Source organism: Mesocricetus auratus, unplaced genomic scaffold, assembly GCF_017639785.1.
Source record: "Mesocricetus auratus isolate SY011 unplaced genomic scaffold, BCM_Maur_2.0 Super-Scaffold_100031, whole genome shotgun sequence".
Classification (NCBI taxonomy): domain Eukaryota; kingdom Metazoa; phylum Chordata; class Mammalia; order Rodentia; family Cricetidae; genus Mesocricetus; species Mesocricetus auratus.
Genome location: NW_024429212.1, coordinates 14,041,941 through 14,067,684, shown reverse-complemented (window position 1 = coordinate 14,067,684; position 25,744 = coordinate 14,041,941). Strand labels below are relative to the sequence as shown.

Genomic DNA, 25,744 nt, shown 5'->3' with positions numbered 1-25,744 from the left:
ACACCTGTACCACTGGCCTGGGCTGCAGCCTGTGCACCAGGACTAGTGTAACAGGGAGTAGGAAACACTAGGAAAGCCATCTCTGTCGCCAGCCTGCGAGCCAAGTGGTGTGCTGCCTGAGAGGCCTGGGCATGAGAGGAGGCTGGAAGATTACCGAGTCCTTTTCCTAATGGATTTGGGCAGATGGGGAGGACCTGGATGGAGTTGGAGGAGAAGAAACACTGATCTGAATACAATGTATGAAAATCTATTTTCACTGGGCAGTGGTGGCGCACGCCTTCAATCCCAACACTCAGGAGGCAGAGGCAGGTGGATCTAGGTGAGTTGAGGCCAGCCTGGTCTACAGAGTGAGTTCCAGGATAGCCAGGGCTATACAGAGAAACCCTGTTGGGGGGGGGATCTATTTTTAATTAAAAATTAAAGTCATGGGGGGAAAATGAACAAGAAAAAGTGGAGGTGGGTGGGATTATGGCTCTGGGATAGTCCCTGTTCATCATGTGCACCCCCAGCATGGCAAAATAAACACTTTTAAAGCTTGTCTTCCTCTGTTCAAGAATCTACCTCTTCAGTTCAAATCTGTGGTGAGAATGAAAGCAAATCCAGGAATAAACTAGGATAATGTTTTAACATAGACTGCGTTTCTTTAAAGAACAAATAAAAATAGAAAACCGCACACATGTTTGGATATGTGCATGCAGGCTCACACGCCTATGTTTGCACATGTGGAGGTCAAGTGTTGTCCCAGCTTCTAGCCTGTCTGAGACAGGGTCTCATTGCTACTGTACCCCACCAGGGCTGCCTCGCTCAGGAGCTTCCCCCGTTCCTACCTCCTAAGTCGCTGCTGGGTATACAGACATGTACTACCATGCCAGCTTCACATGGTTCTGGGGATCCAAACTGAGGACGTCAGGCTTGCATTTCACTTAGGGAGCTATCTCCTCAGCCCCCGAACTTGGATCTCCACCCATGATGTCACCAAAGATAGCCAAGCCATCTAAGAAACCCAGTTACAACACACAACACACACACCAGCCGATGAGAACCACTGTTAAGGTACTAAGCTTGGTGCGGGCTATCCTTGGCACCACGGTCCCCGGAACCTCCCCCCCCCATCGTTTCTTTGCTGAGGATCTCCATACGGGTCCTGGGGAGCCCCGGCTCAGCTGTCCTGGACTCTGAGGTCACAGGGCTCGGTGCAGGTGCATGGCCTACCTTGCGGTAGACGGCGCCCACCACGGCGGTCTTGATGCGCATGCCGCTGACAAAGCAGATGTGGAAATACTGGTGCAGGACCAGCGTCTGCAGGCAGGAGCAGACGAACAGCAGCACCGTGTAGAAGTAACCCTGCCAGTCGGGGGCCTCCCTGTCATTTATGAAGTTGATAATCAATCTGTCGGGGGGGGGTGAGAGGGGACAGTGTGACACACACATCAGGGAGAACGTCCGCGTCCCACGGTGGTTTCCACCCGAGCCGCTGGAAGTCCGACAGCATTTCACCTCACGGGGGTGATACGGCGGCCAGGTGCCAGCTTCTTAAACAGGGGCCTCGCCTTAGGGGCGCCACACTGACGGGTCTGTCTCCCCACTGGCAAGTCACCCGAAGGTGCCCAAACAGAGCACACCAGGACCAAGGTGTTGGACGGAGAGATGACAAAGGCCCTCTTGCTGTCTCCTTGGCTTCCGGTTTGCAGGGGCTCATGAGATTTGCCTGCACATGCTTGCTCTAGAAAACCCCGGCACCCTCCCAACTTTGGATTCAGGAAGCTTCTGTGACTTGCAGATGGCTACAAGTCAGATGGTAGTTAAATGAGGCTGGGGGGAGGGGAAGGCGGTGGGTAATGTGCCCGCGCCTGCACACGGCAGGACCACCCAGGAAGTGAAGGGAAGCCAGGCGGTTGGGCGAGAGCTCTTACTCCAGGATCTTGGGGCCAGCAAACATCATCAGGTCGTGGAGGGCCTTGAACAGGAAGCTCATGAGGAAGTAGGGCCCAAAGGTTTTGTATAACACCTTGAACAGAGAGGGGTCCCGGTCCTTCTGGGGGGACTTGACAATCAACGCCTCAACCTCCTCGCTCCCATCCGACTGGGGGTGTCCCTTGGGCTTGCTGGGATCTTTGGGGGACGCATACACAATCTGCACAGGTTGCCTGCAACGAGAGTAGGGTAAAGCAGTTAATGCATCCACCAGGGAGGCAGAACCCAAGACAAGTCACCATATGAAGCAGTAACTTCACTCAGTAGGCATGAGCCCAGAGCCCTGCCTGGGGCCATCGGCTGCCTGCACCTGCAGGGACACTAAAGCTTGTGTCCTCTTCTGCACGGTCACCACAGTGCTGTGGAAGCTGAGACAGAGGAGTCCCGAGCCTGAGGCTCTGAGGAAATACATTACACGTCCTGCCTGTGTCACGGGGCGCTTGTACAGCCTGAGTGAGTGGACGTAAATGAAAGGCTTGGTAGCATGGCCGTCCCAAGCTCCTCTCCAGACACACAATTCCTACCAGACGCTCGACTGGCCGCTTCACAGGAAGTATGGGTCAGTTCTAAAATCTGTAATGGGAACTCCAGAAACCCAGACGCGCTAAAACCACCCTGAAGGAGAAGAGTGGGAAGCTGGGCCTCACACTACCCAATTTCAGATTTTACTGTGAAGCAGCAGGTGTCAGTAAGAGCCTTTTCAAAAACTGGCGATGGGCCAGGGAAGGTGGCTGAGCCTGGAGAGTCCCTGGAAAGCGAGGCAGGGGGACTATCAAGAGCAGAGAGGTAGCCTAGGTTACACAGCAAGGACCTCTCTTAACAAAACAGTGGAAGGAAATTAGATAGCCACATGCGGAGAATAAGCTAGACCATGGCCTCACGTCATGTACAAAAATTAAAAGGTTTTTTTATTTATGTGTATGTATATTTGCCTACATGAGTTTATGTGCACTGTGAGTACAGGTGCCTGTGGGAACCAGAATGGGTGTTGGATCCCTAAGAGCCAGAGTTACAGGAGGCTGTGGGAACCAGAATGGGTGTTGGATCCCTAAGAGCCAGAGTTACAGGTGGCTGTGGGAACCAGAATGGGTGTTGGATCCCTAAGAGCCAGAGTTACAGGAGGCTGTGAGCCATCTGATACGGTTCCCTGCAATAGCAGTGTGAGCCATCTCCCAGCACACAGAAATGCACTGCGAATGGAGTCCACTTGCACACACAGACGCTAAGAACTCTAAACCCTCCTGAGCGTGGCTTGCACACAGAGTCCCAGCACTTGGCAGATGCCAGCAGTAGAGTCTTGAAGTTCAGGGTCATCCTCAACTATGTAGGAAACAGAATACTAGCCAAAAGTTTATCTCGAAGATGAAACAAGACAAGACAAACATGACCTCCCACACCACAGAACAAACCACAGAGGCAACATAAACTGTCAAGCGGCCTTGTTTCCTAAATCTAGGTTCTCAGGTGGTCACAATGACTCAGCCCAGTGACCATCCTTCAGTGTTCTGCCCTGTCCGGAATGAAGACATGTACCCCAGCAGACATCCACATGGGTGAAATGCCAGTCTGAAATCACCTAAGTCTAGAATCTTCCCTCCATCTGCAGACACAAGGCTATGCAGACTGTATTCTTACGCATTTAAACACACAGTATCCTCTCTAATTCATAGATATTATTGGCTGTGTTTTCTTACAAATACCTGTGGTAAGAGTTTAACCTACAAGGCAACCTAAATTTTAAAAAAAGAAACATTTACAGTAAAAAACGGCACAATGTGAGTGTGTTCTGTTACTCTGGAAACGCGTTCCTATGCTGTCCTCGTCCCTCTTGTGGTAAAAAGGCATGACAGATGAAGCAGGCAAATGACAGGCACCGTGAGTAGCTGGCTTTAGGCAGCTACCTGGGAACTGCTCGACCTCATGCACCGCCGATCTGATAACCAGGATGACCGCTGGCTGCGCAGTCGACCAGCAGAGGGTAAGGTGTAGGGTGTGGACAGAGTGGACAGAAGACAGTCATGCCTGGGGTGACAGACTACGAGGGACAAGAATGATGCACAATTTAAACCTTAGGGATGGAATTTTAGATTCGATATTCTCCAGCCATGCTGGGTCACAGGTAACTAAAGCTGGATGTACGGGAGGATCATACCTCAGTCCTCTAAACCATCGCCCGTCAGAGCAATTAACGGCGACTTCATTTTGTTTTACACTATCTTCTCTCAGATAAGCCGTCTTTTACAAACTCCTCTGTGGTGAAGTTACTCTGTTCCCCTTTGCCTGATACCGTGACTTCTGCTAAACCTTATGATGGCTGACACATGAGCTGTTACAGGAGAAAGGGGCAAAAAGGAAACATTTCTGGTCCCCAAACCTAAAAGAACACTTTTCATTTGTCAGAATATGGAATAACAATGGTCTTTAAGTAAGATCCAAGCGCAAGGGTAAACACTTGCTCATCTGTTCTAGAATCAAAAACCATTCAATATGCCTGAAAGAAATGTGTTCACCTAAAGAATTAGCAACTAAGGGGGGGGGGGGCGGAGGGGACGGACAGTGTCACTGATGATTCAGGGCATGCTCCGGCTGAGAGGCGGCAAGCATCCCCTAAACGACAAGGATGGCCATCAAGTCTCGATGCGGGACGCAATCCCTCTGGAGAAGGGCTCTTTGAGCCAGGAGAGCCCTCGATGCGGGACGCAATCCCTCTGGAGAAGGGCTCTTTGAGCCAGGAGAGCCCTCGATGCGGGACGCAATCCCTCTGGAGAAGGGCTCTTTGAGCCAGGAGAGCCCTCGATGCGGGACGCAATCCCTCTGGAGAAGGGCTCTTTGAGCCAGGAGAGCCCTCGATGCGGGACGCAATCCCTCTGGAGAAGGGCTCTTTGAGCCAGGAGAGCCCTCGATGCGGGACGCAATCCCTCTGGAGAAGGGCTCTTTGAGCCAGGAGAGCCCCAAGACGGAGCTTGAAGGCTGACAGTTCTCCCGTCTTCTTAAGACATCCTGAATAAAGCTGAAGCTCTAGGAGTCGTCCAGCATGGGCGCCGGGAACCAAACTAAGAGTCCTCTGGAAGGAATCGGGCACTTGAACTGAGCCATCTCTCCAGCCCTAGTTTTCTTTTAACTAGGTACACTGGGACATTGCTGGTACATCCTCCGTCTTGCTGTTCAAGCTCCTTTAGGCATCGGATACGGGGGACAACTACCTGCCCATTTTTTCACTTGGCATAATAACTTTGTGCGCCCCCTCTGCTCTGAGCAGTGATTCCAACTTCTACTCACATCCTGACAGGTGTCTGGGTTTGACTCTGTTTGGGGCTATCACAAACAAGGCAGCTACTACAAGTCTGTACAAGCCTATTAGAACCTAAGTCCCCAGTTCTCTTGGGCATTTGCCTAGGAACAGAATGACAACAGGTAAGTGACTACATTTAATTCAATAACAAGACAAAACAAAACAAAAAAACACCACCAAACTCTTTTCCACAACTACTGAATCACTTGATATTCGTGCCAACAGGTACACCATCCAAAACGGCCTCACGGGGCACACGGTGTATTATCACAAACCCAGGAAGCACTGGGCCAGAGAAACAAAGACAGGAGTAGGAGGCACAGTGACCAGATTTCCATAGGAATCACTTACGGCCAAGAAACCACGGCAGACTTCCCAGCCCACGCCTCTCTCTCCATTCCCCTGAAACCCAGAATCCATCTAGCTTGTACTTTTTCTCTGGCTGTGCCAAGTTCTAGCCCAACAAGATTTGCTCCCTACCCCTCCCCATCCACAGGTGTGAAATGTGCTCACACCTCTGGGAAAACGAGCAAGATGAGCGGTCCTGAAGGCCGGGGTCTTTCGGTGACAGCCTTCAAGCCTCGTGGGCCAGTTTCTGCCACACCCTCTCCGGCACAACAGAAGTGCCCAGGCCAAATCTGCACCAGATGAGTAAACTGAACTTGTCTAGAAAAGCTGCCCAGGGTCGACCCAGCACTGAAGCATGGCCCATCGGGTGACACTCATCTCAGGAGCAGCTCAGAAAACCCTGAGAAGAAGAGCGGAGGCTGGGAGCCAATGAGATGGCTCGGTGGCACCTGCTGTCCAGCCGGACAACGTGAGTTCAATCCCAGGAGCCCACATGGTAGAGGGTGAGAACCAACTCCCACAAGATGTCCTCTGACCGCCACACATGCTACGGCAGTGTACACATAAATAAATAAATAAAATTTAAAAAGCAGAAACATTCAGGAAACATTCAAGCCACCAGAAAGACGTTCTGAGGGAGGGAAAGAGAGAGAGAGAGTGAGGCTGTCCCAGCACACACAGCGGGGACAGCACACTCCCCGCTGTCAGTGAAGGAGCTGTGGTTAAACACTCCACCCCATCGGACAGATAGGAAATGGTGGCCTTGGGGGTCGACAGCTTCCCCAGAACCAAGAAACTTAAGAGACTGAGGCCACGGCAGCTGAAGAGAGGCAGCAGATCAGCCTAGGCCGCCTCTGCCTCTCCCGGAAGGGACAGAGATGCGACACTCACTTCCTCGACTTAGCACATTCCTTCTTCCAGTTATTTACCAGCACAGGAACGATTTCTTCTGACGTGTCCTCCTTATTCAGGGACCACAGGTCACTGCTCTTCAAGGGCTGGCGGTAACCCTGCACCATCATCCTGGGGGCAAGGCACAAAGGGAGACACAATGAGCACGGGGAGGGGAAGCGCCGCGGAGCTCCGCTCACACACCTGCGCCATCCCCCAGCCGTGACTGGAAAGCTCTGAGGGCCAGTGGAGATGGAGGCGTGTCAACTAATTACAGCTAAGCCTACTAGGGCTGTTCGGGCCCATCTTGACAGACAGGTAAACGGTATGTTTGGAAGGAAGTAGCTGGGTATTTCTAATTATTGCTCTGCTTTGTAAATTTTATTTTTACTTATTTTATTTTCAAACAGGGCCTTACGTAGCCCAGACTGGCCCCAGCCTTGCTATACAGCCAAGAATGACCTTGAATCTGTTCTTCCTGTTTCCTATGAGAATACAGGCAAATTCTGGGTCTTGATCGTGTATATTTTTCTTATGTATTTCCTATGATGTGCATGTTTGACTTTGCTATACGCTACAGGATAGTAACAGTAACAGCAGTCACTGCTCTGTATTCTGTGGGTTTGGATAAGTTGCGTCTCACGTTATCTGTTAAGGACTAGAGCACGGTAGCAATTTACACGGCACTAGGGGTCACGCAGCGCGCAGAGATGACTCAGAATACATGGAAGACGTGGTCAAATGCAAGTCTACCTCTGCTTGACGGGGAGGGCTGATCGTCAATCGCAAAGTGTCCTTATCTGTATGCTTTCTGGAAGCGAGTCTGCTGGGATTCCACATTAAATACTTACAAAACCCTTCCACGGGAAGGCAAGCCTGTGCCAGAGGCTAACGGCGCCCACAGCCCGTGCGCAAAATTGGGGGCCTGGAGATAGAAGCTGTGGACAGCACAGTAGGGAGCTAAGGGAGCTGGGCTGCATGGAAGCCTTCATTCACCCCTGCACTCACGCCCCACTCCCTACCCCGTCTGGAGGCCCAGCCTTACCCTGTGATCCACCAGAAAGTGACCCTGGAAAGGAAAGAGGCGCTGGATTCTGGGCATGGGTTCTAGGAGACAGAAGGCAGAGGGGAGGGAGGGTGAGGGAAGTCGGTCCAAACTTAAATGTTCACGTCTGGGAGAGCTGGGTGGAGCTGACCATCCTTCCTTCGAAGGACCATGGCCCACGCGCTCACACTTCTGCACCCCACCTGGGCTGTTCTCTTGAGCCGCAGGAAAAGACCAGAGCTCATCCCCCCAGTTTCACCCAACAAATACTTCCTGAGTACCTACTAAGTGTAAGCACGACATCATACAAGCCTATCTCAGCCTGCGTCTCCACTGCAACCCCGTGACCCTTATCCGCATCGGCCCCACTTCGTTCATCCATTCAACAATTATTTTATGAGCACCTACTATGTGCTGGGCACTCTATAAAGTACTATGGATCTTCTCTTCCTACATTCCCTCTCTAACCATGAGTTTCCCATCCAGCCTGTCGATCCTGGTTCTACTCCCACAGTTCCAGAAGAAGCTGATTTTGGGTAAAAATTAGTTTCTGTTTGAAACTTCCAGATTATTCTTGGCAAAGTCCCTGGGCAGGAGACACACAAGATAAGACCAAAACGATGTTATGGTCCACAGCCATTAGTCCAAAGGTGAGTAGGAATGTTCAAAACCCTAAAAGCAGCTGAAAGGAGCCCTGGCTGGCCAAAAGGGTGAGCTAGAAAAATGGTGCCTTAGCCAGGCCGTGGAGGCGCACACCTTTAACCCCAGCACTTGGGAGGCAGACACAGGAGGATATCTGAGTTTGAGGCCAGCCTGGTCTACAAAGCAAGTTCCAGGACAGCCAGGGCTACAAAGAAAACCCACATCTCAGAAAACCAAAAAGAAAAAGAAAAATGATATTCCAAAATACACCAAACTATGTGTCACACACAGATTCCCATGGATGCTGAAAAGATGGTAGGTGACCCAAGCCATTGTTCTGTTTCTTATACAGAATGAATGGAAAGAAACAAGAATTTCTTCTCCCTTTACTAAACAAACCCAACACCCGGGCAATCAAAGAGAAGACAGAAACTGCAGCTAATAAATGAAGGCATAAATCCATCTAATGACATGATGGTTCATTTGCTACCACAATGACTTGCTCAAACGTTTGATGATGTTAAGAGAATTGCCATGAGTGATATTGGGTCTGATAATGGCCATGTGTTTTTTCAAACCATTATCTCTCAGATATTACTACTGGGTAAAGATGAAATGATACTGGGTGGTTTGAAAGAAAATGGCCCCCCCAAAGGGAGTGGTGCTAATGGGAGGTGTGGTTGTAGAAATATGTGTGGCCTTGTTGGAGGAAGTGTACCACTAGGGGGCAGACTTTGAGGTCTCCTATGCTCAAGACACCACCCAGTGTCTCAGATCACTTCCTGTTGTCGACCACTTCTCCAGGACCGTGTCTGCTTGCATGCCATGATGATAATGGACTGGACCTCTGTAAATGCAAGTCACCTAATTAAATGTTTTCCTTTACAAGACTAGTCATAGCCATGGTGTCTCTTCACAGTAATAGAAACCCTAAGATAGGTACTCTACTGTTTTTGCAACTTTCTGTGAGTAGAACTATCTCAAAATGAAAAGTTATGAGACAGGCATGGTTTCCACACTGTAGTCCCAGGAAACCAAGGCAAGAAAAAGGCCGTGAGTCCAAGGCCAGCCCAGGCTACATATCAGGTCTTTCTATTTAAATTAAGTTATTAAAAAATAAACAAAAAACAGGAGTGGGGGAGTACTTGCCCTCCATGTAGGAAGCTCTGGGTCCCATTATTAAAACTAGGCACGGTGAGGCATGTCTGTAATCCCAGAACTATGAGAGCAAGAGGCAGGAGGTCAGAAATTCAAGGTTGGCCTCGACAGGTACAAAGTGAGTTCCAGAGCAGTGCAGACAGGAGATCCTGTCTCAACAAAAACACAGAAAGAAAATCCATCCCCCTAAGCAATACACACGAGAAAGTGCTTGCCCAGGTGTCTTCTTGGGGATAAAATCCACTGAACCACAACCAAATTTGCATAAATATAAAGATGCCACCAACCAGACCAAGGAAGGCCTTGGTGCATGGCGAGCTCCCTGCCCCACTGTCACCAGACTCACCCAAGAAGCATCTGCCCAGAGTAGGCAGTCAGTCCCCACCCTAGCTCAACTAATCAGGGATGGTGGGAGGGGCCCTGGCCTGAGCAAAGCTGAGACCTAAGACTAAGACAGGCGCTGTCAGTCTAGGTTCCAGTCATAGTCCCGTGGGGTTCTAGCTGAGTGACGCTAACAGCACATCTTTTTGTCTCAGTCTTCACACCTGGAAAAGTCCTCTTGTTCAGTCAACCACAAAGGAACCCCCAATGTCAGAAGAACCACATGAGGACCACGGGGCTGTGTGAGAGATGGATTTCCCTGGCCAAGGCAGCAACACCACTCCTGGAGGAAACAGAGATGCCTTCCTTGTTGGCTTCAAGGAAAACGATTCACTGTGTCCAGAAGAGTGGGCGGCTCAGACAGGCTCTCACACGGGAAGAGAGGGGAACCAGTCACTGGCCCTTTCTTGCAAGCCCACAGCCTACCCAGGGCAGAAGGCGAAGATGTTTTCTGGAGAGAGAAGCTCGCAGTAGGAAATGACTCCTTTACCTCTGGAGTAAACATTTAAGGAGGAGGGGCTTCCTTCCAAGACTGAGGTTAATGCTGGATATAGGGCTGGGAAGGAGATGGACCCCAGGAAGCTTCCTCCCTAGGTGTAACGTGTAGTCATCCAGCCAGCCGCCTGGGTCCCGAGCTGTCTCAGTGTCCCAAATGACACACGAGACACTATATTAACTATGAAGCTATTGGCCATAATTTGCTTGGTTTCTTATTAGCTAGCTCTGACTTGATTATTAACCCATAACCGTTAATCTGAGTATTTCCACGTGGTCTTCTCTTACCAGAGAAAATGATCCAGACCTCTTACTTCTCCAACATCCTACATTGCGACTGACTGTGCCTCTGTTTCCCAGAATCCCCTCGATTCCTAGTCCCACCTATGTTGCTTCCCTATTGGCCAACAGTGCTTTATTTAATCAACCAATAACAAACATATATACAGAAGGACTTCCCCCATCACTAGGGGGACACAAACAGTGAAAAAAAACAATGTGTAAGTAGTAAGGTGGGTGTAGCCTGTCACCCCAACCCTGGGGAGGAGAAGGCAGAGGGGTTAGGGGTTCAGAGCCATCCTTAGCACATAATTACTTAGAGGCCAGACCTTGCCTCAAAAAAACAGGAAACGGTAAGAGAATTTGCTGTTTTCCAGGCTCACGGCATCCCTAAACCTCGGTTCCAGGGGATCTGACCATTTCTGACCCCTGCAGGACCCAAGTGCACACACAGTGAGCACACATGCGAGCACTTATACACACAGCATAAAATAAATCTAAAAACATTTTTAAAGAGAAAGGAGGGGGGGAAGAGGAAAACAGGCAGGGGTGAAGGGAGAAGGGGAGGAACGGGAGGCAGGGGAGCTGACTTCCACCCCCGGAATGCACATGGGGTAAAAAGAGGACCAGTGTGCCCCTGTGAACTCCAAACGCCCCCCATGGCACATGCGCCCCCAGCACCAACAACAGAACCTGCGAGGGGAGGGGGGCGATAAGCAAGGGATCGCAGGCGGGGCAGGGCGGGGCCTGGCTCCCAGCGCTCAGGAGAGACGGCTGAGGCTGCCCCTCAGTTATGAGCAGTGGGTGTCAGGAAGCTTCCTTGGAGGTGACCAAATGAGAGCAAACAAGACAGCTACTCAGAACAGGGCCAGGGCAGACTATAGACTATGCTACCCCAAGCCCTGGGACACATGCTTTTCCCTCAGAGCTGGAAAAGCGGGGGGAAAAAGCTGGGTGTTTATAAAGAGCCCAGCCTGAGGCCTCTGTATTAAAACTTAGTAGATAATCGACAGATCGATCGACAGATCTATAGATAGACATACAGACAGGGAGATAGATAGACAGGGAGACACACAGACAGGGAGACAGGGAGATAGATAGGGAGAGAGAGAGAGAGAAAGATGACTGATCACACTGTTCCTCAAACCTCACGCCTTAAGAGATGGTGACTAACCCTTACACAGGCCTCCAATGACTGTCTAAGACGGAAGTTCCCACCGTTAGATTCTACATGCCTCTCTGGTTAGTACTTCATTGACTGTCAAAGGCCAGAATGGTGGAGATCTAGAAACAAATTGTCTTGAGCTATCTTTAGTCCCGTTGGTAGTCATTCACTGCCTATTTCTGTGTCCACATGGCAGCCTTCCGACCATGATATGAACCTTTTAGGAGGCACCAGAAGCTCCCAACAACCCTAAAGCTTAAGAATGTTACCAGGAGGATACCACTGATGATTTGAAAAGCACCTTCACTTACGGCTCTGTTCTGAAACTTACCATGTTGAGTCATGGTATTTGGAGAAATCATGTTCCTGGGCCTTGGCCACTCCTATTTGGCTACAAAATAAACCATCTCATCAACCATATCCAGTCTTCCTTCAGCCTTGGCTGTAGATGGGAGTTCCTGTCCCGCCTTGTTCTGCAGGCATTCAGTCCCAAATAAACTCAGAGGCTTATATTAATTATAAACTGTTTGACCAAATGGCTTAGGCTTCTTACTGGCTAGCTCTCTCTTCATTATTAACCCATAACTATCAATCCATGTATTTCCACATGGCCTTATCTTACCGGACAATGCCTGGGCGTCCTACCTTCCCAGTGGGTACATGGTGTCTGCCTGGTAGCTTCTCTCTGTGCTCCTCTTCCCAGAATTCTCCTAGTCTGGTAGCCATGCCTATACTTCCTGCCCGGCTACATCCTGCCTGTCCACGGGCCGAAGCAGCTTTATTCATCAAGCAATAAGAGAAACCTATAGTCACAGCATCCTACCTCCCCCATCACTTGACTTCAAAATAAAGAGGGGTGAGGGCTTGGGACTGACATAAGACACTCAGGTCTATGGAGACAATGCCTCACTCCAGCTACTCAAACTGAGTCCCTGGACACTAGGAAGAGATGCACCAGCCCACACAGTAAGGTCATGCTATCGGCAGGACATTTCGGTTTCTCTCTGCAACCTCCCAGGAGCTTCATCTACTCCTAGGCCTCCTCCCTGCTCTGCATCCAATCAGGGACACTCAGATTATCTGAGATTACAGCCCCTGGGCTCCCTGAGAGGGCAAAGAGGGAATCTATCAGTTTGGGATCTGGTTTCCGGAAGCCTCCATCCAACATGGGAGGGCTTCTTTGATAACAAAGATAACTAATTCAGCTTTTTCCCAGGGTGCTCAGACTAAAGGACTGAGGTAATGTGTGTGCAGCAGCAAATTCCTTAGAATAAATGTTATAGCAGGATGGTGGTGGCGCACACCTTTAATCCCAGCACTCGGGAGGCAGAGATATGCGGATCTATGTGAGTTCCAGGCTAGCTTGATCTATACAGCAAGTTCCAGGATAGGCTCCAAGGCTACACAGAGAAACTCTGTCTTGGAAAAAAAAAGAAATAAAAAGTTCCAGGTCTGCCCCACCCTACGCTATCAATAAGGGGGCAGGGACAGTAACCTACGCTCCCCTGCTGTTAAGACCCTGCAGAAGGGTCCCTGAACCTCTGCACTCTGTGGTTTTTACCTATGAACCAGGAGGTGAACATGCAGTCTACTGCATTTGTTGTACAGGATAAATGAACTGTGCCTATGACTAGTTAAAATAATTCCAGGGTCCAATATTCTCAGGTGTCATATCAACACTTGCTGGCCTGCTCAAACAGCTGCTCAAAAAACCTCCCTGCTAAGACAGAACACACACCTGGACCTGTTCCCCAAGCCCTTTCCCTGTGAACGTTCCATTTTCTATTCCTGGTACCAAAGCCCTCAGTAAACACAGATGTTATATCTTAGATCTGGGTGTTTGGCCATCTGTGACATTTTTCTGAGTGCTACCAACCTCCCTATGCCCCATGCATTCTCCTTTCAGCCCGAGGGAGTCCCCAAAACACATCCAAACTAAAGGTGACACTATCATTGCAAAAGTTTTCATAGGCTCCTACCCACGATGAAGTTAAACTTCCATAAATTAGAGTCTAATAGCACAACTTCTCTGAGCCCCAATCGTTTTGAGTCCGTAGGTGCTGGGGACATGGCTCAGTGCATCCCCCAGCACAGCAAAAAGCAAGCATTCAAAAACAAACAAACAAACAAACTCCCCTTCGAGTCTGAGAGCTTTGAACTGGTGGCGCTTTGGTTTTTCTGTACACACTCACATACACATACACGTACACGTACGTACGTGCACGCACACACACGCACACACAATCTAAACAATCTGGGGATGCTGTCAAAGTTGTGTTGGTTTGGGCCCTGGAGGGGTCCAGGATTCTGTGTGTCTAACACAGTCCCAGCTGAAATCATTGCCAGGCAGCCACAGCACCTGTGGTATGAACGAAATCAAAAGTTGATGTTGCTGAACTGTACGATTAAAGCAGTTATGGTCAACCTCAGGTTGCATATATTTTGTCATAATAAACACACACAACTTTTTTTTTTTTCGTTTTTTGAGAAAGGGTTTCTCTGTAGCTTTGGAGGCTGTCCTGGAACTTACTCAGTAGACTAGGCTTGAACTCACAGACATCCATCTGTCTCTGCCTCTCGAGTGCTGGGATGAAAGGCGTAAACCACCACTGCCTGGTCAAACACAACTTTTTTTTTCCTCCCAAGGGAATCACGTTTTGGCGTGACGCCGGGACTTCAGCAACTCTCTGAGCACACTGGCACCCCTATTTCCTTCCTGGTTTTAGGGGAAGTGGACAGAGGGGAAGCCTCATCCAATGCCCAGGAGGCCACAAGCAGACCTCTGAGGACACTTGGTGAACACCTCTCCCTACAGTGCTACAGCTGTCATAGGAACTAAAGGCCCACACGTGCCAGTCCTGCCTGAGGCCGAGAGATCCCAGGGCAATCCACTGTTACTAAACCTGCCCTCAAGCGGGGTATGGCCAAGAGAAGTGATGGGGCTCCGCAGCAGGGCCAGGCCTTCCTGGGTTCAAATCCCTGCTCTGCAACTTACAACGGGCAAGGTACGTAAGACCGTAGGACTCAGTTTTCCTGTCTGAAAAACGGGACAAAAGAGGCATACATACAAAGGAGGGAGCTAGTGGACAGCTCTGTCCTCACCCCTCATGCGACTACACTGTGTGTTCATGTGAAGAAAGAAGTCCTGAAAAAAGGGAGTTACAATGCAAGGCACCAAGTCAGCAGAGCTACAGGAATGTTCCAAACAGCAAGCGTCAGGCGTTGAGGGGCCCAATATCAGTGGCAGCTCCTTAATTCTCCTTTCAAGTACGTAACGGCCAGGTGGGACATTTTCACGAATGAGCAAGATTTATTGACAAAAGCAAGTGGATGGTAAGCATTTGCCTTCAGACTCCCGTCGGCTGGGATCTGGTCTAGAGTCAAAACTGCCAACAGGGTGGATGAGAACCTCAAAGGACACCAGACACCTGAAGGGACACTTGCTGCGTGATGGAGGGAGGGAGGGGTGAGGAGGGAAGAAAAGAGAAGCTGAGGAAGAAGGGCTACGACAGACTAAGGAGAAGGAGAGATGGGCCAGAGGAAGCAGCAGCTCACACAACGTCCTTGGAACTCACGGAGGTGGCAGAGGGCCTGCTGGGTACCGCAGCAGAGGTTCAAGATCAAAGACAATGGGGGTCCGCAGCCCCAGCCCCTACCACCAATGCCCTGTGAGACCATGGCCCTAATCTGCCAAGACTTCCCATCCCACTTTTCTAGAAAGCCTGGGTAGCTGGAGTTCATGTATATCTGCTCACATTTTTCTAAAATCACCATGCTGGGTAAAAGCTATCAGCTAGCCCCTAAGGCAGAGCCAGGAATACCGCAACGCAGACTCTCTGCCTCCAGGGACACTGGCATACTCAGGCCCAGGCTCCCCTGGCAAGAAGGAAGAGTGATTTCTCTGCGGCCTTTTGGAAGGATGGAAAGTGAGTCTGAGCTAGTGGACGCGGGCTCAGAACTAGCCAGCACCCGGCCGCGTTGAGCTCAGCCAGTGCCCGACTGGTATTAGCTGGCACACTTGGCCTCACCGGTGCAGCGTGTCTGGGTCACACTTACCGGGTCGTGGACGGTTTCGGAAAACAGGGGCGGGCTGTCTGAGAGACAGGACAGCACAGACTGGACCAGCACGAGGGTGAAGTACATGTAGAACGTGGCGTCTCGAAACACGTCCACCTGGGCACCCTGCGCAAGAGAGAAGGCGGGGGACACAGGTCGCCACAGTCTTCCCTGGAAGTGCTGTTCGGTGGTGGGAACCCACGGCGCCGTGGGAACTTGCAGGGGTGGCAGAGCCGCAAGCTGGCATCTTCAATGACGCCTCTGCAGGGACCCCACCCGCAAGGCTGTCTCCAGGGGCAGCCAAGACCTCCCAGCCTTCAGAACCACAGGCTCGATGACCCTCTCTTGTCTCTAACCCACCCTGACTACAGGATTTGGTTATAGCAACAGTAAAAAGATTAAGATAAGCCCAAAGAGGCGGCTGCAGACGCCCACCTCCTCTACCACAGACACCCCACTTTCCCTTCCCCTAAGACAAGACAGGAGAGAGGTAGCTCCGTCCCCGGTGCCCAGATAGCATCCCCCAGCGGGGAATGAACAGGCATAGCCCTGCTTCTTCAGGCTATGGGACCATCTGAGCCCTGGCTTCCCCACTGCTGAGCAAAGCACAGGACAATGCCCCGCAAAGGAGAGGTCTCTGCCCGCTTCTCGGTGCTGAGGTGGGAGCGGCGCATTAGGGCCATGGCTCAGCCTCAGATGATTCATGGAGTCCCTGAGGGCGCACTTAGGAAAACAAACTCAACTAATGCCAGGGGCTGAGCCCTCTATGGCAGGTGCCCCGCAACCGTTCAGTCGCTCTTCCCATGCTCATGCTGGGCTCTGGCTCCTACGCCACAAGGAACAGCCGAGAGGTGCACGCTCGTCAACGGTTTGGGGAGTGGCACACAGCAGCCGGCCCAACAACTATCCGCCAGAGCTGCAGCTGCCAACAGGGACGGCGTCTAGGGCCCTGGGGAGTAGCCATCGGGCAAACACAGCTCCCAGCTCAGCTCCCGCCCAGTCTGTGGTCTTACAGACGCCGCAGAGACAGAATTTGCCTGTACAGAGGAACAACGTCTGTACCTCACTGGTGAGAATTTCGTGCCTGGAAAAGAAGCAGGGTCCATGCGGTCCCCATCCTGTGGTTCCCATAGCAACACATGGCCATACAAGATGGAATGAGCATCTCTCCCACGGGCTACCAGTTAGTTACCTCTTTTAAGGCAGAGATGATCTTAGATCTCAAGATGGCGGTGGCACACAGTAGGGCTACAAGCCAAAAAATAAGCATAATCCCAGAGGACTGGACTCCCTTCCTTCGCTCAAGCTGGATTAAGAAGGTGGCGAGCAGCTGTAAGAGAGAGAGGTACATAACAGTTTGAGAAAGCAAGGCCTTGGGGGCCCAGAGTGGCACCTGGTGGCCACGCATGGCTCGGGGACCCACGGGCTGCCTGGGGAGGCCCTAACCCCAGTCTACGCTGTGCCCCAGCACCTACGTACAGAGTTGCAGCAATGTTCTAAAGGTGTCTTCTTCTTTTCATTCTGTGTGCGTGTCTGTGTGAAAAGTGCGTGTGTCACGTATGTACATGTCTGTGTGGGTGCACACGTAGATGCCAGGGGGCAATTCTGAGAGCCCTGCTCTATCCTTACTCTCTTGACACACAGCCTGTCGTGTAATCTGGAGATGGGCCGTGGCCACGCTGCCTCTGCTCTCCACGGCGTGAGGGTTAAAGATCCGCGTGGCATCCCCAGCTTCTCCCGTGGATTTGAGCAGACCGTAAGTGCTCCTAGCGACTGGGCCACCCAACTCCCCAGTCACCGATTCACTAGATTTAAGCATCTTGCTGAGTTCTCAGCCGTGCAGACTCCTCACATCTTCTAAGACCAGCATGCTGGTATGTGAGGACAGCTCAGTTTAGAAGGGAGGCCCAGCTCTGAGAGGAGACAGGACGAAGCAGACCCCACGTGCTGTGAGACTAGAGTTCCCTGGAGTCCTCCGCCTCCCAAATGTTACATTCTCCCTGGTCCCTCCTCTCCATCCCTGTCAACCCTCCATTTCTCCCTTACCCTGGTACTGCTGGACACGCTGCTCTCAACCGGAAGGTTCTCTGGCCTCAGCCCCTCCATCCTGTTCACCCTCTGGGCCTCAGCTCCGTTATCCCTCCCTTCAGTGAAGTCCCCTTCACTCCCAGCCCCAGATCCAGGTTCAGAGCTCCCCACTCAAAGCGCTGCACACCAGGACACAGGTCTCGTCTTCTGCAGAGAAACCACTGGACGTCCTTGTGCTCAGACAGGCCACACAAGTTTATCTCACACACGGTCAGAGCAACAACATGTTTGCTGACTGCCTATTAAGTGCCTGCGAGGAATCCCAGGCCAGCAGGAGAACCAGAGAGTCAAGAGCCACCAGAGCCATCAGGACGGCAGTGGGGATGTGGCCCTACCGTTTCCTGACTTTGTGACCTTAGTCCAGGCCCTTCACCTCTCTGGATTCCCACTCGCGATGTAAAATATGTGAGAATGGGCAAAATCCACGGAAATAAGTCATGAAGGAGTTGGAACTGTGCCTAGAACCATCAGTAGCGCTGTGTCTTCCCTGTCCCCAGGCTGGGCCAGCTCTCCACGCCGCTCTCCTGAGCCTCCGCTGCCCCTGCTTTCCAGCCTGGACGTCCCCACACCTGCTTTCAGCCCCAGCCATGCTGTACAGAGACTCTTCTGCTCACAAGTCTGCTCTAGCTTCCTCCTCCCCCTGCAGCTGCCAAGGCCTCTGTGCTCTAAGAACCTTCCGGGCTTCTCAGAGGAACCCAAAGCACACGAGTTAAATTTGGGCGTATCACTCTGTGACCACGATGTAGCAGCTACACACGCGACAGCACAGGACTCGAGCCTGGCTCAGCACCCCATGGACAACTCCAGGAGTCCTGCCCGACGCAGAACCCGCTCACCATATTTCTGTGAACGCAAAGACACCGTCTGTGGCTGCTGAGCGGTGGGATCAGAGCGGCCATGCTGCTTCCTGCTTTGCTCATTATTCTGCCTCCCTAAAGCCTCAGAACTAAATCCATCACTCTGGAGAGATTGCTGCGAACGGCAATCTGTAACCTTCACTTAAAGATGTAGTGAGCTGCAGGGCACGGTAGGGGCTGTGGCTCCTGTTGACGGCTCCCCTAGGCATTAGTGACTCTGCCTATCTTGTTTTGGAGATTTCAAAAATTGTGTGTGTGTGTGTGTGTGTGTGTGTGTGTGTGTGTGTGTGTGCGCGCGCGCGCGTGCACATGCATGCACATAATGTGTGTGTGTCACACAAATGCCTTGGCGAGCACGTGGAAGTCAGAGAACGACTTTGTAGAGCTGGTTCCCTTCTTCCAGCTTTGCGTGGGATCGAGGGATTGAACTCAGGTCTTCGGGCTTTACTCGGCAAACACCTCTGCCCTTTGAGTCATCTCATCAGTCCTGTCTATTGGTTTTAGGTTTAGTTCTTGTTTTTTCTCGGATCTATGTTTATTTCTAGGTGTGCATAAATAAATATGCACATGTCTATGCACATAAACAAATATGCACACGTCTATGCACATACCAAATGTGTGTAGTACCTGCAAAGGTCAGAAGAGGGTTGGAGTTGGAATTACAAGAGGTTATGAGTCACCCAGTGTGCATGCTGGGACCAAATTTCGGTTCTCTGTAAGAGCAGCAAGCACTTTTAAGTACTGAGTCATCTCTGTGTTACTTGGCTTTGTGAGACAGGATCTCATGTAGCCCAGGCTGACTTTGAACTCCCCAGCCCAGCAAGTGCCAGGACGAAGAGGTGTATCACCATGACTGCGTCACTGAGAAGCTTATCTTTTGTTGAGGAACCCATGCCTTTGCTCATGCTAGGCAAACACTCCACCACTAACCACACCACAGTCCGAGTCCTCTGGTTTCTCATTGCCAGCCGCACCAGCCAACAACTCACCATGGTGATGCCCAGCAGTGTCGGGCTGACCAGTAACACCGGGGCTAGGAGCACTCCCTGACTTCTTTCCCAGAAAGAGTAGAAGAGGTCTGCCCAGCAGATGATCCACAGCAAGAATCCTAAAGCCTAGGGAAAAAAGAGAACATCGTGTCCAGTTACAACAACTATCTTGGGATTTCTCTTACCATCCACAGAAAAGTTCACCCTAAGGTCACTAGTCGACCTCCAAGGTCCTTACTTAAGGCATCCAGATTCTCACTCTGTCAGGGTCTTGCTATGTAGCCTAGGCTGGCCTTGAACTCCTGACCTTCCTCCCACAGCCTCCTGAATGCTGGGAAGACAGATGTGCTCCACCATACTCTGTTGTCTTACTGTTCTCATACCCCGAGGACCTTGCGTGGGATCTGACATCTAGCCGCAGCTGCTCCAGAGCCCCCCAGGGGCTGGAGATGGCTCCATCCCTGCCTGCCACTGGTGACACTTCAATAAAAGAGGCGCCCAACTAGAGGAAAGAAACACTGGAGAATGGTGGAGAGCTTGGAGAGAGCAGGGCCAAAGGCTGGGTGACCTCAAGGTGTGGGCCTGGCTGGTTACAGAGTAGGACCCTGCCTCAAAAAAAGAAAACAAAAAGAGGGAGGAAGGAAGGATGGAAGGAAGGAAGGAAGGAAGGAAGGAAGGAAGAAAGGAAGGAAGGAAGGAAGGAAGGAAGGAAGGAGGAAGGAAGGAAGGAAGGAAGGAGGAAGGAGGAAGGAGGAAGGAAGGAAGGAGGAAGGAAGGAAGGAAGGAAGGAAGAAGGAAGGAGGAAGGAGGAAGGAGGAAGGAAGGAGGAAGGAGGAAGGAGGAAGGAAGGAGGAAGGAGGAAGGAAGGAAGGAAGGAGGAGGGAAGGAAGGAAGGAAGGAAGGAGGAAGGAGGAAGGAAGGAAGGAGGAAGGAGGAAGGAAGGAGGAAGGAGGAAGGAAGGAAGGAAGGAAGGAAGGAGGAAAGAGGAAGGAGGAAGAAAGGAAGGAGGAAGGAGGAAGGAAGGAAGGAGGAAGGAGGAAGGAAGGAGGAAGGAAGGAAGGAAGGAAGGAAGGAAGGAGGAAAGAGGAAGGAGGAAGGAAGGAAGGAGGAAGGAGGAAGGAAGGAGGAAGGAGGAAGGAAGGAAGGAAGGAAGGAAGGAAGGAAGGAAGGAGGAAGGAAGAAGGAGGAAGGAAGGAAGGAAGGAAGGAAGGAAGGAAGGAAGGAAGAAAACTGAGGAGCTCAAGGGCGTGGTAGGTGTCGCCTCTTCAAAAACGGCCAGGACAAACAAAATCACAGGAGTGTGCATGCGGAGAAAGCAGAGACTAAGGGGAAATAAACGGGTCCATCGGGAGTCCTGGCCAGTGTGACGCTCAGGCGGAGAGCCTGGTCCAGGGTTTGTACTGTCCTGGAGTCTGAAATGATTTCAAAGTGAAAACTCTTTCTGCTGTGAGTGTCATGTGTGTGCGTGTGTGTGGGGACACACGTGTGTGAGGTGCAGGTACACAGTAAGGTCACGGGCCGCCCTTCCATGTGTTCCTGGGGTAGGGTCTCTTCTTTGAACCTGGAGATCCCCTCTCTGCTGGTCTAGGTTCCTGCTTGACCAGGGGGTTCCTGTTTCCACCTCAACTATCACTTGGGTTCTGGGGATCCAGTGAGCCAGCCCCTCAGACCTGAAATCACCTTCCAAGTAAAAATAAACAAATACAAGGGAATTGCTTCAATGAAGACCTTCCTATGACACTCTCCTGAGGTCCCCTGAGAAAGCCTCCATCAGCACTGGAGCACACACAGGGAAACTGAGGCCGTGGAGGTCAGACAGCCACTGGAAAGCTCTTTTTTGAGCCTGTGCTTAGCCCCAGACTTCCAGCCTTGATCTAGCACTTGAATCTTGGATTCGTCTGCCTTCTCCACACAAGGCTGGGCTGCACCCCTACCCGTGTGCCCCACCCCACTGGTACACCAGGTGACTTACGGTTTTGGCTTTGTTGAGGTGCGTCATCTGGATGTAGCCGCGGCCATGTCGGGAGAGATACAGGAAATAGAGGGGGAAGCAGGACCAGAGGTAGAGGCAAGGCACCCATGTGAGGACGGTGTTCTGAAAGCACTTGGTGAAGTCGGGGCTGCTGGTGTACCACGTGACGTTCCAATCCTGGGGACACAAGCACGTGCAAAGGTCAGCTGTCACGCCAACAGGGAACAGGGCTCACAGAGTTCAGATCTAGCTGCTGTAGACTCAGAGAAACAGACGGTGATTCCCACCGTCCAGGGACCCCTCAACACAAGTATGCAAACATCAAAGGGTCAGCAGCCAGAAAGTCAGGGCAGGGAGTTAACAGGAGCAGAGGGCAAGTCAGCCAGGGATGGGAGTCCCCCGCTCACAAGATGGAGGGAGGCTGTCACCAAAAGGGACCTTGAGGAACAGATGATTACTTGAACCCTGAAGAACCTGGGGAGTCACACAGGTCACCTGCATAGGTGCTCAGGAATGAAAGACTGCAGACCTCTGTCATATCAACGCATGCAGCAGTACTGCGTGTCTGTCCCTAGGTCAGATGTGCACAGAAACGCTACTGTCAGGGGCTGGGGAGATGGCTCAGTAGGTAAGGTACCTGCTGAGAAAGCATGGGGACCAGAGTTCAATCCCCGGGCCCCACATAAAAACAAAACAAAACACACTAGAGACAGGCACGGTGGCCACGCCTTTATTCCCACCAGAGGCAGAGTCAGGTGGATCTCTGTGAGCTTGAGGAAAGCTTGCTCTATACAGGGAGTTCCAGAGCAGCTGGGGCTATATAAAGATAATAACTTTTAAAGCTCAGTGTGGCCGTGCATACCTTAATGCTGGGGAGATGAAGACAGGCAGATATTTGGGGTTCCCTGACAAGCCAGCCTAGCATACTTGGCAAGCTACAGGCCAGGGAGAACCCCATCTTAAAAAAAAAAAAATCAAAGCTGACCGCGCATGAGAAAGGACAATGACAGCTGAGGATTTCCTCTTGCCTCCAAATGTATACACACACAAACAGGTACCTGCACACATATGCCTCCAAATGTATACACACACAAACAGGGACCTGCACACATATGCCTCCAAATGTATACACACACAAACAGGGACCTGCACACGTATGCCTCCAAATGTATACACACACAAACAGGGACCTGCACACGTATGCCTCCAAATGTATACACACACAAACAGGGACCTGCACACGTATGCCTCCAAATGTATACACACACAAACAGGGACCTGCACACGTATGCCTCCAAATGTATACACACACAAACAGGGACCTGCACACGTATGCACACACAACACAGTCTTTAATGTTTCACTGTACTTGTGAGTGTGCATGTGGGCCACAGAATGAAAGTAAAGGTCAGAGAGCAACATGCACAAGTTGGTTCTCTCTCTACTACGTGGATCCCGGAATGAAACTCAGGCTGTCAGCATCTTTACCCACTGAACCATCTCGCTGAAGCCACAAAACTTTTTAAAAATTATTTATTTATTATTCGTACATTTTTTTGTCTGTGTACATGCTTGTACCCCAGGAGAAGGCATCAGACCTCATTATTATAAATGGTTGTGAACCACCATATGGTTGCTGGGAATTGAACTCAGGACCTCTGTAAGAACATGCAGTGCTCTTAACCTCTGAGCCACCTCTCCAGCACAAAACTTTTTTAATTTAAAAAATATAAATAAAGTGTTGGGCCAGGTGTGATGACGCACACCTTTAATCCCAGCACTTGGAAAGCAGAGTTAAGTGGATCTCTGTGAGTTCAAGGCCAACCTTATCTACAGAGTAAGTTTCAGGACAGCCATTTTACTAGTGAGATCCTGTTTTAAAAATTTTTATATATATATGCATATATATATCACACATTACCTTTTTTATAAATATATGTTTTATAAATAAAATGTATCCTGTTTAGGGATATTCTATCATACTGTGAACCCTGAGTTTGAGTTTGCATTAATTAAATAAAATCCATCTTGGGCCGGGCGGCAGAGGTCCTGAACCAACAGGATGGAGACCTGGGGAAGGGGACTATGCTAGAACATTCTAGTTTCCTGGAATACCAATCTATGGGAGAAAGAGAACAAGAATTTCTCACCACTGGACACCTAATTCTGTATATTTATTTATCTTGTGTGAGTATTTTCCTGCATGTATGTGCATGCCTTAGAGGGCACAGTACAGTTCCAGAAGCCCCGAGACTGGAGTTCTGAATAGCTGTGAGCTTTTAACCACGCATCTTACAAACCACTGCCTTGCCCTGACTTGTGGCGCGCCAGAGTTTTGCCCTTCTCCAGTTCGTCCTTTCCTGCTTCACTTGCCTCAGGAAGCTGTTATTACGGACTGGAAGCCTTGCTGTTCACTCTTCTAAGCATGAGGACCTGAGTCCACGTGATCCCAAACACCACGTGCCACAGGGGGTGAGCTACAAGCTGGAATACGGTGTAGCCTACAATCCCAGGAGAGCCGAGATGGAGACTGAGATAAACAAGTCCCTAGAGCTAGATACCAGCTAGCCTAGCTTATCTGGAAAATCTTCTTTGGCCAGCCTATCTTATTTGGCCAGCCTATCTTATTTGGCAAGCCTATCTTATTTGGCAAATCTTATTTGGCAAGCCTATCTTATCTGGAAAATCTTATTTGGCTAGCCTATCTTATTTGGCAAATCTTATTTGGCTAGCCTATCTTATCTGGAAAATTGCCAGACCAATGAGTGTTGGGATAATGTTTTTTTTGTACACTGTGTGAAGACGTGTCTTTGTTTAAACCTCGTCCACCTAAGGCACCTTCAGATTGGTTTAATGAAGAGCTGAATGGCCAATAGCTAGGCAGGAGAGGGTAGGAGGACGCCTGGACAGAGACAGGAAGTCTGGGAAAGAATCTGAGGTGGGATGTTCCTCAGCCAGCCACGGAAAAGGTTGGACATATGGTACTGAAGACAGGTAACGAGCCGCAGGGCAGAATGTGGATTAATATGAGCGGGTTAACTGGGAACAAGCCTAAGCCAAGGCCAAGCTCTCATACTAAATAAGAAGCCTCCGTGGTGGTCCCCAGAAAGGCCCGCTACAGTCGGCATCCCAAGTGGAGGCATTTATGCAAGCACAGGCCTGGTGAGACAGCCGAGAAAAGCCCCTGACAGGGAGCTGGATGGGACGTCCTCGCGCCCGACCGCAGTCTCCCGGGAGGCCCAGTGCTCATGGGGTACAGAGACGGCTCTAAATTTTGGGAGGCTCTGAGCACTTGAGAGGGGCCCTGAACACCCGGCGTGTCACTGGGCAGGAGACTAGGGAGAAACACCCCCTGCAGTGTGGGCCCAGCAGCTTCCCAGGGCTGGGATCTCAGCAAGGCAAACAGCAGCTGCAGCCGGGACCCCGTGAGGGAGGCGGCCCTCGGGACCAAGCCGCGGGGCATGGCCAGCCACCAGGTCCTCGTTCGTTCGCGCTAAGCAGAGCTGGAGCCAGAAGGAGCAGACAGACACACAGCGGTGGCCTGGCCCGTTAAAGCTCGGGTCACACGGCCAGGTCCAGACTAAGAGAGCCTCTAACAGGTGTGGTATGTGTGAAAATGAGCTTAGGTGCTGCAGAAAGGAAAACGGATATAGAAAGCAGAGTTTAAAATAATAAAGTGAAGTCTTTAAAGAGAGAGTAAAACAACAGAAAAAAGGATAAGCCACATAGGACAGGAAGTAGCGTAACCCAGGGCGTTTGGACCTATATAGCGCTGTATTAACTCTACATTTTTAAATGATAATGAGCAAAAAACAACTGCTGAGAGACACTTGAGTGTGTAAAAAACTGCTGAATTAAAGCAGCACATATATTTTCAGGATATCTTAACTTCAGAAAGGAAGTCAGGAAATACGTTGTGTTGGGAAACAGGTTTTCACAGGAGAAGAAAAGTATGAATACCATCAGGACTGATAAAGATTAGCTCACACAGGAGAGACCTCCTGGGTAAGGAGAGACAATAGTTCATCAGACAGCTCGGTCACTGAGTCCAATGTAACTTACAAGACTAACAAATGCCTCTCATTGACCAGGTATGAGAAAAGCAGTATTTT

General features: G+C 50.7%; 1 protein-coding gene across 3 annotated transcripts in view; it reads right to left on the bottom strand.

Annotated features, from left to right (window-relative positions):
* The window catches only part of Abcc1 (ATP binding cassette subfamily C member 1), a 113,139-nt gene that overhangs the window by 49,041 nt on the left and 38,354 nt on the right, over positions 1-25,744 (bottom strand). For all 3 annotated transcript variants that reach the window (XM_040733399.1, XM_040733400.1, XM_040733402.1), the window contains exons 2-9: positions 21,633-21,809; positions 19,661-19,786; positions 16,919-17,056; positions 15,727-15,852; positions 7,551-7,612; positions 6,506-6,637; positions 1,914-2,147; positions 1,213-1,390 (exon numbers count right to left, since the gene is read on the bottom strand). In XM_040733399.1, coding sequence (XP_040589333.1) covers positions 1,213-1,390; positions 1,914-2,147; positions 6,506-6,637; positions 7,551-7,612; positions 15,727-15,852; positions 16,919-17,056; positions 19,661-19,786; positions 21,633-21,809 — 1,173 coding nt within the window. The remainder of the gene's footprint in view (positions 1-1,212; positions 1,391-1,913; positions 2,148-6,505; positions 6,638-7,550; positions 7,613-15,726; positions 15,853-16,918; positions 17,057-19,660; positions 19,787-21,632; positions 21,810-25,744) is intronic.